The sequence below is a fragment of the Amblyraja radiata genome, chromosome 4 (genome assembly GCF_010909765.2).
Source record: "Amblyraja radiata isolate CabotCenter1 chromosome 4, sAmbRad1.1.pri, whole genome shotgun sequence".
Classification (NCBI taxonomy): Eukaryota; Metazoa; Chordata; class Chondrichthyes; order Rajiformes; family Rajidae; genus Amblyraja; species Amblyraja radiata.
The window spans coordinates 8,707,985-8,729,628 of NC_045959.1; the positions used below are offsets into that span (position 1 = coordinate 8,707,985).

The 21,644-nt window shown below is 42.9% G+C and overlaps 1 protein-coding gene across 1 annotated transcript in view; it reads left to right on the plus strand.

Annotated features, from left to right (window-relative positions):
• The window catches only part of LOC116971769 (CD226 antigen-like), a 67,029-nt gene extending 49,266 nt beyond the window's left edge, over positions 1 to 17,763 (plus strand). The window contains exons 4-6 of the mRNA XM_033018874.1: positions 13,186 to 13,267; positions 13,363 to 13,423; positions 17,740 to 17,763. Coding sequence (XP_032874765.1) covers positions 13,186 to 13,267; positions 13,363 to 13,423; positions 17,740 to 17,763 — 167 coding nt within the window. The remainder of the gene's footprint in view (positions 1 to 13,185; positions 13,268 to 13,362; positions 13,424 to 17,739) is intronic.
• The last annotated feature ends 3,881 nt before the right edge of the window (positions 17,764 to 21,644 follow it).

Genomic DNA, 21,644 nt, shown 5'->3' on the forward strand with positions numbered 1-21,644 from the left:
CTGTAAGGCAGTAGCTGTACAGCTACGTCACTGTGCCGCCCTAGGAAGAAACTAGGAAGAAATTCTCAAACATCCACTAAAGTGTTAGGTTAAGTGTCTTGAAGTAGTGGGAAATTAGAGTGTAAGTCAAAGCATTTGCCACTATATTTGAAATCCAAAATTACAGTTTAGGCATATTTTCTGAGCTGATGCTAATTATGGATTTCTTCTAAATTTCCACTTAAGATCAAGTCACACCACTAGTGTTTAAGCCAGCTTTTCATTTGTGATATTTAAACCAAATTTTGTTGAAGCTTACAGTTTATCCATGTATCTTATTGGCATCAGAATACTGTTGTTTATGTAAATTTTGATACACTACGTTTTTTTGTGGAAAATTAGCATGAATTTCTGAGTTTTGAGGACCGTTGAGTGATCAGCAGTCATGACCTGGATTCTGGAAGGGGATGGTTAGAAATTTGGAGGTGGAGGGTGAGAGGGCTCTAAGGCAGCTGAGTACTTAGTTTTTATCATCAATAATAAAGAATGTTAAGGGCTTTTGTGACGTGCTCAAATCGAGAGCTAAGATCTGATAAGCAGAGCTTTGTGGTGTTTAACACGTATGTCGCATCAGTAAATTCCGCTGCAAAAAGTTTCTATTTAAAGCAATGAATTAGCTCATCTGCCCAGGATGGGAGAGGCTACTGCATCAGTATTAATAAAACAATTTCTGCAAACAAAACAATCTCAAAAGCCTCAAGACCCTATAAAGTCCCTTCCCAGTCAGAGCCTCACAAAGAATATGATGATCTCCCATTAGCAGGAGCTCTGAACAGGATTCTCCCATTAGAGAATCTGTAGCTTCTGAACTGGCCTGAATTTCACCATAAAAAGCAACCTGAGGAGAGACTTTTAGATTCCCGTGTGAATAATTCCCCTGAGAATCCCAGGAGTTATTAACTACAAATGCTCCAGGGAGATCGGCATTCTCGTGTTGAAAGCTCCACTGCATTTCAAGGAGAAAAAAACTAACTCTGCAGGGACCAGAAGGTTAAGGTCCATCAGGAAACATGAGTGTTAAAGAAAAGACAGTTGCTCGAAAGTGTGCAAGACGTCCAGCAACACACCAATAACCATAACATACATGGATTCTTCAGGTTGTCAACGCTTATTATGAACTAGCACCCAAGGGCCTACCCTATTTACAGCCAGGAAAGGAGGTGAACTTAATAAGGCCACCAGGACATGTTAGAAGGAATTCTTCTTAAAAAGACCTCAGTTCCACTGCAAATCAAACCATCGGGTCCAGATTTGCTGCCACAATGTCCTCTCAGTCCCCATAGATTTGCAATGGAAACAAATCATCCCCTTGGAGGATGAACTAACAGGAGTTGTGGCCAACTTCAACCCCCTCCAGATCTCCCTTTAATCATTTCCTGACCCTTGATCACATTAGAGTCTATTTTCCTCAATTTACGTAGCACAATTCTCTCCTACGTCAGGATTATCTTTACTAGCTTCTTTTTTTTAAATATCATTGAGCCTTTCTCAGCCTAAATTGCCTATTCAAAGTCTCTCTGTTCACACTTATCCTTCATTTACCTCAAAGAAATGATCTTACTTGACTCCAACCCTCTGGACAACTTTATATATAAAGGGCCTGTCCCACTTGGGAGACCTCCACCGCGACCTCTGGCGAGTTTGCCCGCGACCCATAGTTGCGGCAAGATCGCCACGAGGTCGTAGGAGGTCTTCGTCACTCTCCTTCATGCTCGAGAGTGGTCTCCGCATAGTCGAGGCTTCAGCTAGGTCGTGGCGTATTTTTCAAGAGGTTAAAAATTGAACACAACTAAAAATAGGTCGCTGTGGGAAAAATCGATATTTTGTTAGTCGTAGGTCTAGTCGAAGTCGGTCATAGTAGGTCGTGATGCTAGTCGTAGGTACTCGAAAGTGGTCGAAGATAGTCGAATGTAATAGTTCCGGGGTGAAAAAAAGGTCAGTAGAAAAACAGGTAGTGTAAACAGCAGAACGTCACCTCTGTCACTCCAGGGCATGTTCATTCATAGCTGGAGAGTGTTTTGGAGAGGAGACTTGTGTTTTAGAGATGGCACCAAAAAGGCAGCAGCGCAGGGGGCAGGCACAACCCTTAAAAAAACCTGCCATGTAGGTGTTGCCCACCCAGGAGGAGGAGTGGGATGAGGTGATGCCTCAGGAGGTGATAGTGCAGGAGGAGGGAGCCCTGCATGAGAGGCTCCTGGAGGAGGAGACCAGGGTGGTAGTATATGTCCCCACCACCACCCCATCCTTCATTACTTTCCTGAATCCCGACTCCCCAAAACCTCTACACAAAATACAAAGCATGTGGCAGGTGTATGATGAAATACTCTACACTTGCCTGAATGAGCATTACTCCAACTCAGTAAGTTTATTACATTTCAGGATAGAGTACTTCTCTTGATTTGTCAGGAGTGCAAACAACGTTTTTCACTGTATCTTGGTAGATGTGACAGTAATACACCAATACCAATCCATCACATTTAACTTTCATGCTCTCTGTCTCCCATGCACTGCACCTGTCTAATGCTCCAAATAGGTTTTGAGCATTCTGATCAATGATGGAGAAAGCACACTTCAACAATATGAAATGGTAAAAAAATTAGTTAAAGTGCACTAAAGTAACAATAAAGCAATGAGCCTCCCGCATGTCGGGAACTCCCACTAGTGACAGCTAGACCTTGACCACTCGAGGGTCCTGGCACCATTCTGGATCCTCGTCCGAGGAGATGTTCAGCGAGCACCCTCACAACATCCACCGACATCATCAATCAAACTGTACTTCTTCCCTAACCTACAGCCAGTTATATTCTAAATCAAGGTATCTTCTCCTGATGGAAATATGTCATTTATTCTATCAGGAACCGAGCTTATTTCAAATGTCTCAAGGAATTTAGACATGGTGACTTTTAGCAAAGAACTTCATTATAGCTGAAAAGCCTGCATTAATTCTTACATTATATTCCACCCCTTGGAGTTGTCAATGTGCAGCACTCATGGTGCACATTGCAGCACATTCCAGAACTAGGGGTCACAGTTTAAGGATAAAGGGGAAATCGTTTAGGACCGAGATGAGAAAAACATTTTTCACACAGAGAGTGGTGAATCTATAGGAGAGTATAGGAGCAGGGAGGTTCTACTGCAGTTGTACAGGGTCTTGGTGAGACCACACCTGGAGTATTGCGTACAGTTTTGATATCCTAATCTGAGGAAGGACATTATTGCCATAGAGGGAGTGCAGAGAAGGTTCACCAGACTGATTCCTGGGATGTCAGGACTGTCTTATGAAGAAAGACTGGATAGACTTGCTTTATACTCTCTAGAATTTAGGAGATTGAGAGGGGATCTTATAGAAACTTACAAAATTCTTAAGGGGTTGGACAGGCTAGATGCAGGAAGATTGCTCCCGATGTTGGGGAAGTCCAGGACAAGGGGTCACAGCTTAAGGATAAGGGGGAAATCCTTTAAAACCGAGATGAGAAGAACTTTTTTCACACAGAGAGTGGTGAATCTCTGGAACTCTCTGCCACAGAGGGTAGTCGAGGCCAGTTCATTGGCTATATTTAAGAGGGAGTTAGATGTGGCCCTTGTGGCTAAAGGGTTCAGGGGGTATGGAGAGAAGACATGTACAGGATACTGAGTTGGATGATCAGCCATGATCATATTGAATGGCGGTGCAGGCTAGAAGGGCCGAATGGCCTACTCCTGCACCTATTTTCTATGTTTCTATGTAACTATGCACTATTTAACGATGTGTCACTGACTGGTCTGGCAGCGTACTATAGATGGCTCTGGTATTCCTAATCTACAAATCTTACCAATTGTACAACATGCATCCTTTCTTAAGTTGTCGTCTGAAAATACAAAGAACAATATTTTGCAAAGTTAGTGTAACATAAAAAAGTATCGCAATCAAGGACATGATCCGAATCCATGGGTGAACTTCAATATTTATTCCCCAGTTCCAGATTTGATCTAGTCAACTTGGGTTCTGCAATTCTATTGTCTTTGTGTGATATAACCTCAAATATACAGACTCTGTCATCAGGATCGAACCTGGGGCTCCAGAGTAGGCTGTGCCACTGCTACCCATGCACCCAAATGCTACCCATGCATCCCCCTTTGAGAAGCCATGTACTCATAACATGACAATGGCTTGTCACAGGATGCGCCAGGGCCATGGTTCTGAATCCCAGACTATAGCTACGGGATTGTAGTCTCTTCGACCAGGTAATTCAATAGCAGATATAATGTGCCCCATTGTCAGCATGCATTGCTGCCACAGTGAGCAGACTTGTACTTAATGCTCCCATGAGTCTTATTTCATTCTCCTTTAAATTCATATGGCTGGCACACTGACCCCACAGTCAGGTGAGCCAAGTAGCCAATGGCACTATAATCTAGGACAATGGTTTCTGTGTTCTCAGTCAGTGAATCCAGCTGAACCAGTTGGTTATCTCTCTGTTCTATCTTAACTTTGGTTTGGACCAAAGAGTCTAACTCCTACTATCTTTTTCCACTCTGTCTGACTCATCTACGTGCCAAATATCCCCATCCCAGTGGTCAGGGTCCCAGTCATCCATAGTGTGAACTTTTACTTGGTCCACCTGCCATTCCTTCTTATCTAATTTATTTTTGTTATTGAACAGTAGCTAATCTATAGGCAGTATTGATTTGTTTCAATTCCGCCTTATTCCTGCACAGCCTTTGCTGTCTCAGTTAATTGTCAAATACACATGCAGTGTATTTCCAGGATGGATAGCTCCTTTTTTAATCCTTCAGTTTCAGTATCAAGTTTTTCATTTGTGATAATCTGCTGTCTTAGTGCAGTGGCAAATATCCATCATGCTTGTGGGATTTTCTCTTCTGAAGGAAGTTGGTTCCTACCAACAGCTTTTCTGGCTTATCATAGAAACATTGAAAGTAGGTGCAGGAGTAGGCTATTCAGCACTTCGAGCCAGCTATTCAATATGATCATGGCTGATCATCCTAAATCAGTACCCCGTTCCTGCTATCTCCCCATATCTGTTGATTCCATTAGCCCTAAGAGCTAAATCTAACTCTCTCTTGAAAACATCCATTGAAATGGTCTCCACTGCCTTCTATGGCAGAGAATTCCACAGATTCACAACTCTCTGGGCGAAAATGGTTTTCCTCATCTCAGTCCTAAATGGCCTGCCCCTTATTGTTAAAATGTGAGCCCTGGTTCTGGACTCCCCCAACATCGGGAACATTTACCCATCAACTCTTTCTCCCAATACATAGGAGATCCCCATTTACTTAATACATTAGATACGCTACCAAGCCCCTCAGAGTTGTCTGTCCATCCTGGGATCTCAAAAGTCCCAGGTTTCAGATCTTTGGTCTCCTTTCTCAACATATTCATTGAGTCCTGCTGACTAGACCAAAATGTAAGAACGTTTCAAAGAACACTTCAACAATATAAAGTCAAAACATAACATTTTTGTGTCTATTGTCGGTGTAAACCAGCATCTACAGTTCCTTCCTGCACATAACATGTATTATAATAGCAATAAAGCAGCAATTTAACAATGAGTCTCACACCATTCTTCTGCACATCAGGAACTTGAGCTTACGGCAGTTTGGTCTGAAGAACCCGTGGCTTCTGGCATCGTTCTAGATCCCGGCCCAAGGAGGGGTCCAGTGAGCTCGCTGGCAGCAAGTACTTATATCATTAATAAACCAATTCTTCTTCCCTAATCTAAAAACAGTCAATGATATTTTAAATCTAGGAGTCCTCCTTCAAGATAGAAACAGGTGTTATTTCTTACATAAGGAACCAAGCTAGTTGTGGATGTCTCCGGGAAGAAAAGTTTGTTGTATCTTACTTTGTCCTTGCCGCTGCATGATCTGAGGCCTCATGATTTACTGGTCTTTCTAATTGAGCCCAATTATTTTTCTATGCATGTAATTGTTTTTTTTCTAAGCGAGCCTGCTTGCTTGACATAGCGAGTGTCCATTTTAGTCCATTTTGGCTGAAAAGCCTGTTTTACCCCATATTTCAACCTGTAATATTTGTCAGTTACAAGATACATTGCTACAACTCACAAAAGCTCCTTTAGAACCATTCCCAAATATTTAATCCGGTCCAAAAACATCAAGGGCACACGGATACATCAATAGCTGCATTCTCCCTTCCAAGTCCAGTAATTTTCTTTTTCCTTGTTGTTTCTAGGTGTAAATCTTGCAAATCTCTATCCAATAACATTATTAAATTTTCATATGCACCATTGCTCAAGAAGATGGCTTACCACCATATTCTCAAAGGCAATTCTGCTCAGGATAAGCAACGATTTATCTCATCCCAGTGATCTCTTGAATATATCAAACACTGACAAACTCACCCTTTTATCTTTCAAATTACACAGCAGATAATCTTAGATGTTTTGCATAAATCTAGATGTTCAGATATCATTCTTGGAAATCTCCCTTGCACTTCCTCCAAGACGAACTTATCTATCATAAGATGTGGTGTTGGGATGTAACATTATCCTGTAGATAAGATCCCACCAATGCTACAGTAGGATTTCTGATCCCTTCTTTTCTAGAAACTACAGTTTTCTATTGCCTGTTTTGAATATTTCTGCCCTTGTTTGTAATATTTTAATGTACCCACTGCTTCTAACATTTCTCCATTCAGAAAGTATTCTCCTATATATTTTTTGGGTTTGGTGAAAATGAGATTGGATTAAAATATGATGAATGTGGGGTGAATGGACCAGAACCACAAGTATGGAGAGGTCGGTTCCTCAAGCCTGCTTCCCACTCAATATGATTAGGGTTCCTCTAATCTTGGTTTCAGTTCAACTTTCCATGCTCTCCCCATTACCCTTGTAGATTATCCATTTAATTATTTGTAGCTGTGCTACTTATTTATACCACAGGCAAGTTAAGGCCACCTATGCTATACTATCACACATGAAGAATAATTGGCATTAGTTGAGGCCCCAAATAAATCCTTGAGGGTTGCAATTTATCACATTTTGTCAATTTGAGTCTGCCTTTTGTTTCTTAATCTCCGTCTCTTGATTTTTAACTATTTTCTTTCGCTAGTCAATAATTTCATCTAATCTCCACATGCTTCAACTTTTAACAATTGCCTTTTATAAGTCCTTAGAAAGAACCATTGGTGTTCCTTTTCATAACAACTTTGGTATTTCTACATTGTTTTAAATCAGCATGATAATAAATCTACCCTGGCTCTGTTTGATCTGTTCCAAATTTTCAATGGGTCCAGCCTGTCTATCCTTTATTATAGGCTTTAATAATTTCCAACTGCAGAGGAAAAGCTAGCTGATCAATAATTACCTGTCTCCTTTCATTTTCTATTCTTAAATAGTGTTTGAAAAAATCCTTTCCAAAGAAATGGTTTCTGGATTGAAAAATCATTTGGAAATTATTGCCATGCTCTCACCTGTCTGCTTTCCTACTATGAAAAGCATCTGCTAGTAGTTACAATCCAATACAATAGGTGCACAACCTTTTATCCGAAAGCCTTGGGACCAGACACTTTTCGTAATTCAGAATTTGTCGGTCTTCGGAATGGAAATTTTTTAGCGTAGATTTTAATGGCTGGCTCAGTGGTAGAGTGCTCGGCTCATATCCGCAAGGTCGCGAGTTTGCGCCTTGATCCTGGCAATTACTCGATCGCGAGTTTGAGTCTTCAATGTCGGTTTTTCTTGCAGAATAAATGTTTGTATGAAATGCAGTGTAGGAGAGGTGTACTGACTGTGTGGGCAGAACTTTGGAAGTGATTGCCCACCAGCCTAAAAAGCCGCTGTGTCTCCCTGTCCCTGGGATAGCAGGGGGCGATCAAACAGCACAATACCCGCCTCCCCCTCCCCCTCCAGAGGAATCCGCTCCCCGATGGGCCGCTACGGCGACAAGTGGCAGTTTGCCCACAGCTCGAGCTGCGCCCCTTCCATCCGCCACCCCAAGAACAAGACGTACCTTGCACACCATCAGCTTCTGCCCCTACGTGTTCCTCTGGAGTTGGAGCGGGGCTGGGCTGGAGTTGCTGCTGGCTGTGGGTCTCTGGGATCTCCGTGCTTGCAGTGGGCCTGGGGGTCGGTGGGCGGCGGTGGGAGCTGTGGAGCCTGTGGACCTACGGACCTACCTCCGTGGAGCTGGCCAGCTTCGGAGCGTGGAGAGCTGCGGGGGCGAGCTGCTGCGACCCGACTCCGGTGGATGATGACACCGGGAGCTCGCGGGTCCCCGGTGGGAGACCGCTTTGCGGGGCACCAGCAGCAGCGACTTCTCCCGCCCGAATTACGGGGTTGAGAGTGACCTGGAGGGGGGCCTTACAACGCCCGGCGCGGCTGTAAATTGCAGCGGACTTGCTAGCGCCCGCCGGGGGCTCCAACATCAAGACCGGGGCAGGGCCCTACATCGCCCGGCGTGGCTTTGAGTGGCCACTCCCCGATGGGCCCCTACGACGCCCCGAGCTGCGCCCCGTCATCCGCAACCCAGGTTCCTCTGTAGTTGGAGTGGGGCTGGGCTGGGCTGCTGTTGGCTGTGGGTCTCTGGGATCTCCGTGCTTGCGGTGGGCCTGGTGGTCGGTGACCAATTGGTCCTGACGTCTCCGGTGACTGGCACGGTCCTGCTGCAATCGCCGACGTGAAGACAGTGCAAAGCCCCCGCGCCGGTGCAATGGGCGGGGAGCTGGAGAGGGGAGGGAAGGGGTCACACACATGGCCGGGAAGCAGAGGGGCGTAGGTGGGGTGAAACTGAAGGGAGCGACAATCTGCACTGTGTATCGTGAGTCTACCGTGGGAACTTTTTAACTCAGCGGGCAGGCAGCAGCATATTGTCAATTATTAACCCTCCCGCGCAATATACCCTCATCTTCTCTTTTATGAATGGGGATTTAGTTCCCCTTTCTTCGAGGACCGACCGGAGGTTCCGCTGTCACCTCTGCGGGCCGCCCTCGGTGAACGTTTTCAAGGACCTTTCTTCAAGGACCGAAATAATGGCCGCTATTCGGAGGGTTTCGTTATTTGGATCTTCGGATAAAAGGTTGTGCACCTGTACCAGTCCTTGATTCAATATTTATTTGCTTGGCCTATCTATCATACTTTCCTCTTTGTTTAATGTAAATATTTTAATCAGACATTTACCTCCTCACCTCTGCTGACACTGGTTCCCTCAACATCCTCATCCTCCTCGACCTGAGCGCAGCCTTCGATACAGTGAACCATAACATCCTGCTCACCAGACTCAAAGACCTCGGCATTGAAGGCTCTGCACTCAGCTGGCTCCGTTCCTACCTTTCCAACAGATCCCACTTCATCTCTCTCCACAACCACACCTCTGCTACAGCCACAGTCACTCAAGGCGTTCCCCAAGGCTCCGTGCTTGGCCCCCTCCTCTTCATCATCTACATCCTCCCCCTTGGTCAGATATTCCGCCACTTCAACCTGGACTTCCACTGTTACGCCGATGACACCCAGATCTACCTCGGCACCAAATCCCCCCACAACCCCCCCCTCTCCCATATCAACTCCTGTTTGTCAGCTATAAAAACCTGGATGCAACATAACTTCCTCAAACTCAACAGCGATAAGACAGAATTCCTCCTCATAGGCTCCAAAGCCACACTCAGCAAAATCAATAACCCCACTCTCACCATCGACGGCACCACTGTCTCCCCATCTCCCCAGGCCCGCAACCTTGGCGTGATCTTTGATTCCACCCTCTCCCTTGAGCCTCACATCCGCCATGCCATTAAAACCTCCTTCTTTCATCTCCGCAACATCGCCAAACTCAGACCCTCTCTCACACCTCCCGCTGCTGAAAGACTCATCCATGTCTTCATCTCCTCCCGACTGGACTATTGCAACTCACTTCTCCTTGGCATCAGCTCCACCTACATCAACCGACTCCAACTGGTCCAGAACGCAGCCGCCCGACTCATCACCCACACCAAATCCTGGCATCACATCACTCCAGTCCTCAAACAACTTCACTGGCTTCCCATCTCCCACCGGATCACCTACAAAATCCTTATCCTCACCTACAAAGCCCTCCACCATCTGGCCCCCCCCATATCTCACTGACCTCCTCTCCCCCTACCAACCCTCACGGTCCCTCAGATCCACATCAGCCGGTCTCCTCTCCATCTACAAGTCCAACCTCCGCAGTTTTGGGGACAGAGCCTTCTCCAGGGCAGCTCCCAGGCTCTGGAACTCCCTCCCCCAACTGATCCGCAATTCCATGTCCCTCACCATCTTCCAGTCCCGCCTCAAGACCCATCTCTTCACCTCTGCCTATCCTTAGCCCCACGTCCCCCTCCCTTTTCATCTGTGCATTAATTGCCTCCTATTGTGTTTTGAATTGAATTCTGTCTTTACTTTGTGTACTAGTCATGTCTCTACTATTTATTTCATTCCCCTTACATGTTTTCCTCTACCTGCTAAATTTTTGTAAGGTGTCCTTGAGACTCTTGAAAGGCGCCCATAAATAAAATTTATTATTATTATTATTATTATTAATGTCTACAATTTCTAAACTAAATAATTTGTGATGTTGCTGCATTGTCCTGTCCAGGATCCATAATCCCTGAGTGCATACATCAACTTTTTGCAAGGCAATAGATTCATCATAAACCACTTGGAGTCATATAGAGTCATATAGTCATACAGTGTGGAAACAGGCTCTTCGGCCCAACTTGCCTACACCGGCCAACATGTCCCAGCTACACTAGTCCCACCTGCCTGCATTTGGTCCATATCCCTCCAAACGTGTCCTAGCCATGCACCTGTCTAACTATTTCTTAAACGTTGGGACAGTCCCAGCCTCAACTACCTCTACTGGCAGCTTGTTCCATACACCCACAATCCTTTGTGTGAATATAGCATCTATATCCAAAATTGACCAACATTTAGCTATTCATTGGAAAATATTCACATTGTCTTTGTCAATATCTGGTTGCGTGTGTGGTCATGTTCGTGTGGTTGCCACTCATCTACTTTCATCTACTTTCTCCTCAGCATTCCAGAGACTGTTAACATTATTACCTCAATAGGGTAGCAACTCGAACAAGGAGACTCCCAAAGTAAACTTTATTTACAACATACTTTATTTGCACTGGTGTGTAATCTCCAACAACTCCACATTTGGTTCATTATTCTAATTTATCACTCATGATGCAAAATCACAAGACTCAGCTTGGATTTAAATATTGCAAATGTGAGGTGAACTGACTACCTCACTACAATGGGATTTGTACCCTGCTCTGAGTTCCAAACTCAGGGTCTTCCTTCTGCTATGATTGTTCCCTGGTTATCACCACCTCTTTTATACATTCTTATGATCTTCTCAAAAGTTTGACTGTGTATCCATGTCCAGGACCTCACAGCGTGAGGTTACTCATTCAAAGGTTGGGTAAACAGGACACGTCTTGTCCACTGTTTCCTTTTCAATCCCTAATTTAGCGACCCAGGCCTCCGTTGAGTTTTCGCAATCTTCTAGAATCAGAACCCTCTGTCTGGTTTCACTTCCTCTTCCTACCAGACCAGAGCTGATGTAATGTTGACCTTACTTACAATGCATGTTTTCTCAGATGAGTAGAAACTACATGAACATGATCACATGCATGGCCAGACAGTGACTTATTTCTCCATCATGGACACTATGATTTCCTAGATAACTATATGTCTACAAGAATTAGACCTCATTTTAAACTCCATCCCTTTCATTCCCATTATTGATAATGATCATTTTGTGCAAAGTTTGGTACTACTCTGCCTCACCTTCAGCAGATATTTGACTAGAAAACTAATGTAAGTATTTGATCTACCTTTGATGGAGCTACAGTGATGAGTGACACAAAGTTGAAAGCCCTTTCTGTTTAACACACTCAGTTAGGTCATGGTTTTTTTTATGGTAGAAGCCAGATATCTTACCATACGTACAGAAAACTATGAGGTGACTAATTGCATGGTTGAAATTGATTACCTCTGAAGAATGGCACTAATGTAGCACTGGATCAAATCAGTTGCTCATCATCTGGGATGCAGGAGGTTGGTAATAACCCATAAACGTATGCGTACAAATCAAAATAGGAGGGCCAAGTCTGTTAGCCCAGTGTGATAGAGGCAGAATGTATTTTACTTCGGAGTCACGTGAGTGACTACGTGAAGAGCCCGTCAGCCCGCATGCGTGCCATTACGTCCACAGCGAGGGTCATGGACGTCCCGCTAGACCAGATTTTATCGGCTGCAGCATGGTCCTCAGCACGCACGTTTCAGACATTCTATAACAAACCCTTCGCCAGACCGAGCGTGTTTGCAAACTCAGTTTTAGGTTCGGGTTCATAGTCCCTCTCGGGTAGAGAGGTGACTATTGTTGTAGTTTTTCTTTTGTACATTAAATTGTCAATTTGTTCATTTATGTCATGACTGAACAGTTTTTGACCACTTTTCATTGGTCAACTATACAGTGTGTGACGCATGGATTCGTTTCACGGCATGGAGTCACAGTGCTTTAAAATCTTCACGTAGTCACTCACGTGACTCCAAAGTAAAATAGTAAGATTAAACGAGAACTTACCAGTTTGAAGTTTGATCTTTATTTTATGAGGAGTTACGATGAGGGATTACGTGCCCTCCGCTCCCAACCCCTCCTCATAAAAATCAGCTGGTAGTTCTAGTTTCTCGAATCTTACTATTCTCAGGTCAATGTTCGTTGTCTGTGACTCCACACCGCTGCTTTGAAGGTTGACGCGCATGCGGGCTGACGGGCTCTTCACGTAACCCCTCATCGTAACTCCTCATAAAATAAAGATCAAACTTCAAACTGGTAAGCTCGTTTAATCTTACTATTATATCCTGCAGCCCTCCTTAACCACCCTCTCAGTTGTCCAATCCATTATCTTTGTTTGGACTGAAAAAAGTCCCCGACCCGATACACAGTCTATCCATTTCCGTGGCAATAGATGCTGCCTGTCTCACTGAGTTCCTCCAGCAGTTAATATTTTCGCAACCATGATAACTGATTATCCGGTAAGAGGTGGAACAACAGTTACTTTAAGACAAAAATAACAACTTAAAAAAAAACCAAGAAAAATAAAATATTACTTCTATTTAGTTAATGTGTAACATGCTAATTTACTTTTATCTTCTTCATTTACAGATTTTAAAATGTTTCTGATTATTGGTGTGATTGCGTTTGTGGCCCTTTTATGCATGATCAGTATTGTTGCCTATGTGTGGAGGTATGTATTCTGTTATTTTCATAAAATTGTCCGGTAAATAGATTTGTGCAATGATTAATCTGCATCATACTGAGGCATACTATTCTTTTCATTAGGAGAAATAAATTGAAAAGGGCCAAAAGACAAATAAAAAGCATGAGCACCGAAAGAAATCAGGCAAGCAAACCTTTGTACAATTATTTACTAAGCAAAATACTATATTATTTGCAAACAATGACCTATCATCTTGGAATTCGTATTTATAATGCAAAAATACAAGTTTTTTAACATAAATGTATATACTAATTATTGGTACAAGATTCTGCTCCCAATCCTTCTAATAATAATAATAATATATTTTATTGTCATTGCACATAAGTGCAAAGAGATTTGGTATGAAGCTTCCATCCGATGTCATAACTTAAATAACTAATAACATTATTAGATAAGATTTAGATACCCTGAGAACATGGTTTGTAAAAAGAACATTACAACAGTAAAATAGTCAAAACAGTTCAAACAGCCTAAAGTGCAGATGTGTCTGTGCGACGTGACCATCCGAGGGAGACAGTCCATGGGGGGTGGGGGGCACTCAGCAGAGCCGGTTCAGAGCCGCTATAGCTCTGGGAATGAAGCTGTTCCTGAGTCTGGAGGTGCAGGCATAGAAGGCCTTGTAACGTCTGCCGGAGGGAACTACTTATAAAGCATCTGTTATTACAAATTGGAAGTAGCAATGGGTTGAAGAATGTCAGTTCAAATTTTAAATGGACTGAAATACAAAATGAGATATAATTGTTCTTACCTGTAATATTTGTAAGAATCTTAGAAATTATACATCTAGATCTTAACACCAAATCACACATTTGTGAGAATCGTCAAAGTGATGATTAAGAAGAGACTTGATTATAGATTTTCAATGTTCTGAAACATTAAAAAGTAAAGATTAGTTGACCATGTTCCACTGATGTGTTAGTGTAGTTTTTTTCATGAAAATAGTAGCGACTTGGACATGGTGAGCTATATTTTCCTCAAGATATTCCTTTTCGTGCTGTAAAGAGACTTCAGGTTTGCCCATGCTTTACAAAGTATTGGATGGTTACAGATTGGTACTTCAACAAGGGGCAACCCTTGTTCACTTTGCTAAATCCTTGCTAAATTTGACCTTTCTTAAATCACTTTGCAACCAATGTGGCCTGATTTAGCAGAAGTGACAAGTATGCTGAGTGTGTGGAAGTGTATTCATCTTCAAAAGCATGTGTGTAAATATCACTGATCAGGGCCTAATAGGACCATGCAACAGATTGTTTCTCATGCAAGATGCACAAGCACTTTGTAACCTTGTTAAATTATTTAAATCTCTCACAAATGACATATCTACAGCAAATCACAAAGTGCTGGAGCAACTTCAGCAGGTCAGCTAGTATCTGGGGAGGGCATATGTAGGCAACATTTTGGGTTGGGTTCCTTTCTCAGGCTGTTTGTTGTGGAGAGGGGAAGGAGGGGAAAGCTGGAAAGGAGAGGTGAGATGGGGACAATGCCTGACAAGTGATAGGTGGAACAGGTGAAGGGGTGTGAAGAGGCAGATAGGTGGAGAAAGTGACTAAGGTTGGATATGAAAAGGAGAAAATAGGGTGTCGGATAAGGAGAGAAGTGTAGTGAAATGGAAAGCCTGAGAAAGGGATATAGGTGAAAGGGAATGTGGATGGGGAGGATGTCCTTTGACTATCCAGGCTGATTAATGCTTTGGAGAGAGCAGACTTCACTTTGCCATTAGCAGCCCATACTGGAATTCACTGCATTGTCTTGAGTTTCCATAAAACATTCATCATTCTCTTCCATGGAATCTTTATTTTCTGGCTGATATGTGGTGATTGTGAGCTGTTGAGGTTAATAAAAATGTAATTTAATTAAAGGGTCAGATGACACGTGATGGATGGTAATGAATGATTGATGCATTGACTGGCAAAAGGTGACTTACTGGCTATTAACATGTACTCAGTGTAACAGGTGCAGGAGTGAGCCACCAGACCCCTCAAGCCTGCCCCGCCATTCAATATAATGGCTGATCTACCACAGACCTTAATGCCCCTGTCCCACTTAGGAAACCTGAACGGAAACCTCTGGAGACTTTGTGCCCCACCCAAGCTTTCCGTGCGGTTCCCGGAGGTTTTTGTCAGTCTCCCTACCTGCTTCCACTACCTGCAACCGCCGGCACCCACCTGCAACCTCCGGGAACAGCACGGAAACCTTGGGTGGGGGGCAAAGTCTCCAGAGGTTTCCGTTCAGGTTTCCTAAGTGGGACAGGGGCATTCCTCCTCTCTTCCAGATCCCCAAGATCCTCAATTCCCCGATCTTTCAGAAATCCACTTTAAATACTTCTAATGAGCTGACCTCCATAACTCTGAGATAGAGAATTCAAGAGATTCACCACTCACCTTGGGAAGAAATTTCCATTGTCAAAATGGGTTGTGATGGAAACATTTGTAATGAATGTAGCAATAAGTGCCTCATCATCCAGGAACTTTTTCGTGAAATAAATGGACAACAATAGTCCTAACAAAATATTCCACAGGTTGTTAATATTATTGAGTTAATAGATACTTCTCTCAGAAAATAATAAACGAATTGGAAGGATATAATTAGACAATAGACAATAGGTGCAGGAGTAGGCCATTCGGCCCTTCGAGCCAGCACCGCCATTCAATGTGATCATGGCTGATTATCCCCAATCAGTACCCCATTCCTGCCTTCTCCCCATATCCCCTGACTCTGCTATTTTTAAGAGCCCTATCTTGCTCTCTCTTGAAAGCATCCAGAGAACCTGCCTCCACCGCCCTCTGAGGCAGAGAATTCCACAGACTCACTACTCTCTGTGAGAAAAAGTGTTTCCTCGTCTCCGTACTAAATGGCTTACCCCTTATTCTTAAACTGTGGCCCCTGGTTCTGGACTCCCCCAATATCGGGAACAACATCGGAAATCGGAATACAACATCGGAAATTGTACTTAAACTCAAACTTTGAAAAGCTTCTCTCACTCTGTGTAAATAGGTATCGCTCTATTCTCACATTATTATTTGTATTTATTTGTATAGATATTAATTGTTAATTTTATTAAAAACCAAATTCAGATAGTGTTTAGTATTTGTTGGTGTCTGAAATACAATTTTAATAGTACTCTTTACTAACAGCAGAGAAGAGCCAACCAAAACAGCTATGCATTTTCTTCTGCCTCGGACCGAGCAAGTTCTAGGACTGCCGAAAATCAGAGACAAGACATTTATGTTAACCTGCCGAAACCAACGCAGAAAGGCAGACAAAAACCCTTTGAGTAATGTCATTAACAGAGCTTGGACCAGTCTTTTACAGCACAGACAGCTCTTTGTATACATTTTCATTTCCTTCATTGACAAAGTGATTGATGCCATCTCTAAAAAGTGAGCATTGCTATGATCCAAAATCTTGTAACATACAATTTTCTACTATACATATTTTGAAAGTGTTTCATTTGTTTAGATATTAAATGCTCTATGTATTTTTTAAACTTCTACAAGCTTTTGGTTTACGGCAATTGTATATTTATTTTGGGAAATTTACTTACATTATCATTTACCATTGAGCATAATAAGGAATAAAGTGTTGGTTTCTAAGAAACTAAACAAAACCAGTTCTTAAAGGATGTTTGGTATTGGGATCGCATGGATAAGCTTTTTCCATTGAGAGTAGGGAAGATTAGGGAAGATTAGAGTAGGGAAGTAGGGAAGATTCAAACAAGAGGACATGATTTGAGAATTAAGGGACAAAATTTTAGGGGCAACATGAGGGGAAACTTCTTTACTCAGAGAGTGGTAGCTGTGTGGAATGAGCTTCCAGTGGAAGTGGTGAAGGCAGGTTCGTTTTTATCTTTTAAAAATAAATTGGATAGGCATATGGACGGGAAAGGAATGGAGGGTTATGGTCTGAGTGCAGGTAGATGGGACTAGGTGAGAGTAAGTGTCCGGCATGGACTAGAAGGGCCGAGAGGGCCTGTTTTCTGTGCTGTAATTGTTATATGGTTATATGGTCATTGCTATTGGCATTATATCTCATTACATATTATTCGGTGCCGAGAGAAATTAAAGTATATTATATTGAACAGGCAAAAATATAAATTGTAACCAAATTGTAAGCATCATACAATTATGCTTTTTTCACTGAAAAAAAATGTTTGTTTAGGTTATGAGTCTTAATTTGATTCCCCAGCTTAGGATCAGGGAATCAAATCAAAGCACTTTACAGAACAAATGGGCAAAAGACAGAAAGGCACATGAAAAAGGAAAATGTAAGAAATATCATGATAATGCTACAGAGAATGACAGTGGTGAAAGATTGTCAAAATGGTTAAAGTAATGAAAAGGCAGTGGTTAGTTCAGAGAAGAATCCTTCATAACCTGACCCGCAGAGTATTTCTAAAATGTTCTGCTTCTTTTGAATCATTTATTAATAACTTTGTGCAGATTGGGGAAGCTAAAGGCACTTGAACTGATGGAATGCAAACTTTGGATAGAGTCAGAATGATTATGGATCAAGGATGATGCACACATGTCAAGGAGATACTGGAGATGCCAGCCATAGTAGAGTAACATCACTGATTAGGAGAAAGGTAGCTGTGGAGTAGACAGGTTTTAGGAGGCGAAATAAATGCATTTTAATGGTAGAATGGATTGGGGAAGGAGATTAAACCAAATGTGAGTTTTGAGCTTTTTCAGCTGAGTACATTGATGGAATAAAGACCAACATATTTGGAGGTCAGAAGTGGCTAGTAATAGTATGTTGATATTTAGTCTGATGTCAGCTGGATTATCAACATCTTAATATAAGGCAATTAAATAGAGATCATTTTGGAGGTGATAAAAAAGGCAGAGTGTGGAATTCACGGTCAGTGGAATCTTGTGTTTGCATGCTGACCATTACCAAATGTAGTCAGCCTACAATATGACTTCTTAGAGCAGCTTAAGATCAGCATACTAGGGAAAAGACAATTCTGGATTTAGTGTTGTGTAATAAACCGGATTGGTTTAGGGAGCTTAAGGTAAATAAACTCCTAAGAGGTAATGACCATGATATAATAAAATTCAACCTGCAGTTTGAGATGGAGTTAATGAAATGAGATGTGTCGGCAGTATTGTTGAATAAAGGTAACTACAGAGTCATGAGGGAGGAGCTGGCTAAAGTTATTTGGAAAGGGACCCTAGAATGAGGTGACCGTGGCTGACAAAGGATTGCAAAAATAGCATAAAACTAAAATAGAAAGCATAAAATATTGCAAAGATTAGTGGAAAGCTAGAGGATTGGGGGGCTTTTAAAAACAGGTAACTAAAAAGGCAATAGGAGGGAAAAGATAATAAAAGCTAGCCAATAATATAATAGAGGATAGCATAAGTTTCTTCAGAAATATAAAGAGTAAAGGAGAGGCAAGGTGGACATTCGAGAAGTAGTAATGGGGAATAAAGAAATGGCAGATTAATTGAATTAGATTTTGCGTCAGTCTTCACAGTGGAAGACACCAGCAATTCAAACCATCAAGGGACGTCGCTGTTATTCAGAATAAGTAACTGTGCTGTTAGTGGAGTTGCTGGTATTAAGAAGAAGGTGCTTGGGAAGTTGAACGGTCTAAGTCACCTGGGCCAAATGGACTACACCTAGAGCATCCGAAAGAGGTAGCTTTAGAAATTATGGAGGCATTGGTAGTAATCTTTCAAGAATCACTAGTCAGGAGTGGTTACAGAGGATTGGAAAATTGCAAATATTACTCCGCTGTTTCAGAAGGCAGTGAGACAAAGGAGAGAAACTATACATGGTTAACCTGACTTCAGTGGATGGGAAGATCTTAGAGTTTATTATTAAGGATGAGGTTTCCATGTACGTACAAGCACAAGATAAAATAGGCTGAAGTCAACATGGGGAGATCTTGCCTGGCAAATCTGTTGGAATTCTTTGAGGAAGTAAATAGCAGGATAGACAAAGGAGATGCAGTGGATGTTGTTTCCCTGGATTTTCTGAAGTGCTTTGATAAGGTGTCACTTGTGAGGCTGCTAAACGAGATGGGAACTCATGGTATTAGGGAGAAGATTCTAGCACAGGATAGCAGGCTGGCTGGATGGTCGAAGGCAAAGAGTTGGAATAAAGGGGTCTTTTTCTGGTTGGCTGCCAGTGAATCATGATGTTCTGCAGGTGTTGTTGTAGGGGTTGGTGTTGGGGCCACTACTTTTTATGTTGTATACCAATGATTTGGAGGATGGAATTGATGGCTTTGTGGCAAAGTGTGCGGATGATACAAAGATAGGTGGAGGGGTGGGTAGTGTAGAGGAGGCAGGGACTCAGTAGAAGGACTTGGACAGGTTGTGGGAGTAGACAGTGTTGGATGGAATACAGCATAGCGAAGTGCGACATAATTCAGTTTGGTAGTAGGATTAAAGGCATAGACTATTTTCTAAATGGATGGAGGATTCAGAAATTGGAGATGCAAAGGTACTTGGGAGTTCTAGTGCAGCAATCACAAAAGGTTAATTTGCAAGTGGATTATCACCTTGTCGTGGTGGAGAAGCTTGTGTGGTCCTGAGATCCTGAGAGCGATGCCGTCTGGAGCTATGCTCCTGGTAGGGCCACCCATGGCGGTAAGGTCGAAGGGGAGGTCCCTGACAAAAAGCAATCCAACCGAGACCTCAACGGTGGAACAGGCGGAGGATGATGGCTGACCTTAGTGGAGCATCACAACGGCTGGGAAGGCGGATGAAGGCTGCAGCAGAAAAGGGTCTCCGGTCGTCCTGGACTCCATGCCACTGGATCCTGACCCAGATCTGTCAAGGACCATGTGGTGGCTGTCTGTGCACCAGTTGCCCCATGCTAAACAAAGTCATGCACAAGCATCCTCAGGAGAGGACAATCATACTCGTTCCGAGTGACAGCCAATGATGAATTTGCAAGTTGAATTGGTAGGAAGAAAGGCAAATGCAATGTTACCATTTATTTCAAGAGAACTAGAATATAAAAATAGGGATGTAATTCTGACACTTTATAAGTCTCTGGTCAGACTGTATTTGGAATATTGTGAGTGGTTTTCTGCCCCATATCTGAGTAGGTATGTGCTAGTGTTGGAGCGGGTCCAGAAGATGTTTACGAGAATTATCTTGTGGATGATTGGGTTAACGTTTGATGTGCGTTCGACAGCTCTGGGCTTGTACTCCATGTAGTTTAGAAGGATGAGGGGAGACCTAATTGAAACTTATCGAATAGTGAAAGGCCTGGAGAGAGTGGATGTGGAGAGGATGTTTCCAGTACTGGGAAAGTCTAGGACCAGAGGGCACAGACTCAGAATAGAAGTAGACAAGAATGCTGGAGAAACTCAGCGGGTGAGGCAGCATCTATGGAGCAAAGGAATAAGCGACGTTTTGGATTGAGACCCTTTTTCAGACTGATCTGGGGGGGGACAGGGGGGGAGGGGGAAGAAAGGAAGAGGCGGAGACAGTAGGTTGTGGGAGAGCTGGGAAGGAGGGAGAAAGTAAGGACTACCTGAAATTGGAGGAGTCAATGTTCATACCGCTGGGGTGTAAATTACCCAAGCGAAATATGAGGTGCTGCTCCTCCAATTTGCAGTGGGACTCACTCTGGCCATGGAGGAGGCCCAGGACAGAAAGGTCGGATTTGGAATGGGAGGGGGAGTTGAAGTGCTGAGCCACCGGGAGATCAGGTTGGTTATTGCTAAAATGAATGTATGTCTGTACCTTTAGAAAGTCGATGAGGAATTTCTTTAGTCCGTGGCTGTTGAACCTGTGGAATTCATTGCCATAGAAGGCTGCTGGAGGCAAGTCATTGGGTATTTTTAAGGCGGAGATTGACAGGATCTTGATTACTAAGGGTCAAAGGTTATGGGGAGAAGGCAAGAGAATGAGGTTGAGAGGGAAAGGTAGGTCAACCATGATCGAATGTTGCAGTAGACTAGATGGGCCGAATGGCCCAATTCTGCTCCTTTGTCTTATGAACTTCTGAATAGAAGTACGTGATTCCTCAAAGAATCGCGATACCAGCAAGCACATCTGAGAAATGTCAGTGAAAGATAATTTCCCTTCTCTCTGTTAAACAATGCCCCTGTGGATCATCCAATCTGTTAAGGATGCTGAGAGTAAAACACAAATTAAGAATGGAAATTGAAATCTTGTTCCAAAAGCCTACGTCCGATTCTAGGAGAACTTGGAGGAGATTTTCTTTGCAACTTGCTTGGATAATTCAACATAAAAAAACTGTCCTTTTATTCAACAGATTTATAACAGTGCTTACAATGCCAATATTCCATCCCCCTTTAACATCATTGCACTCATCTCATTCCAACCCACATATAACGACTTTGTGTGTGCAGTGTAGA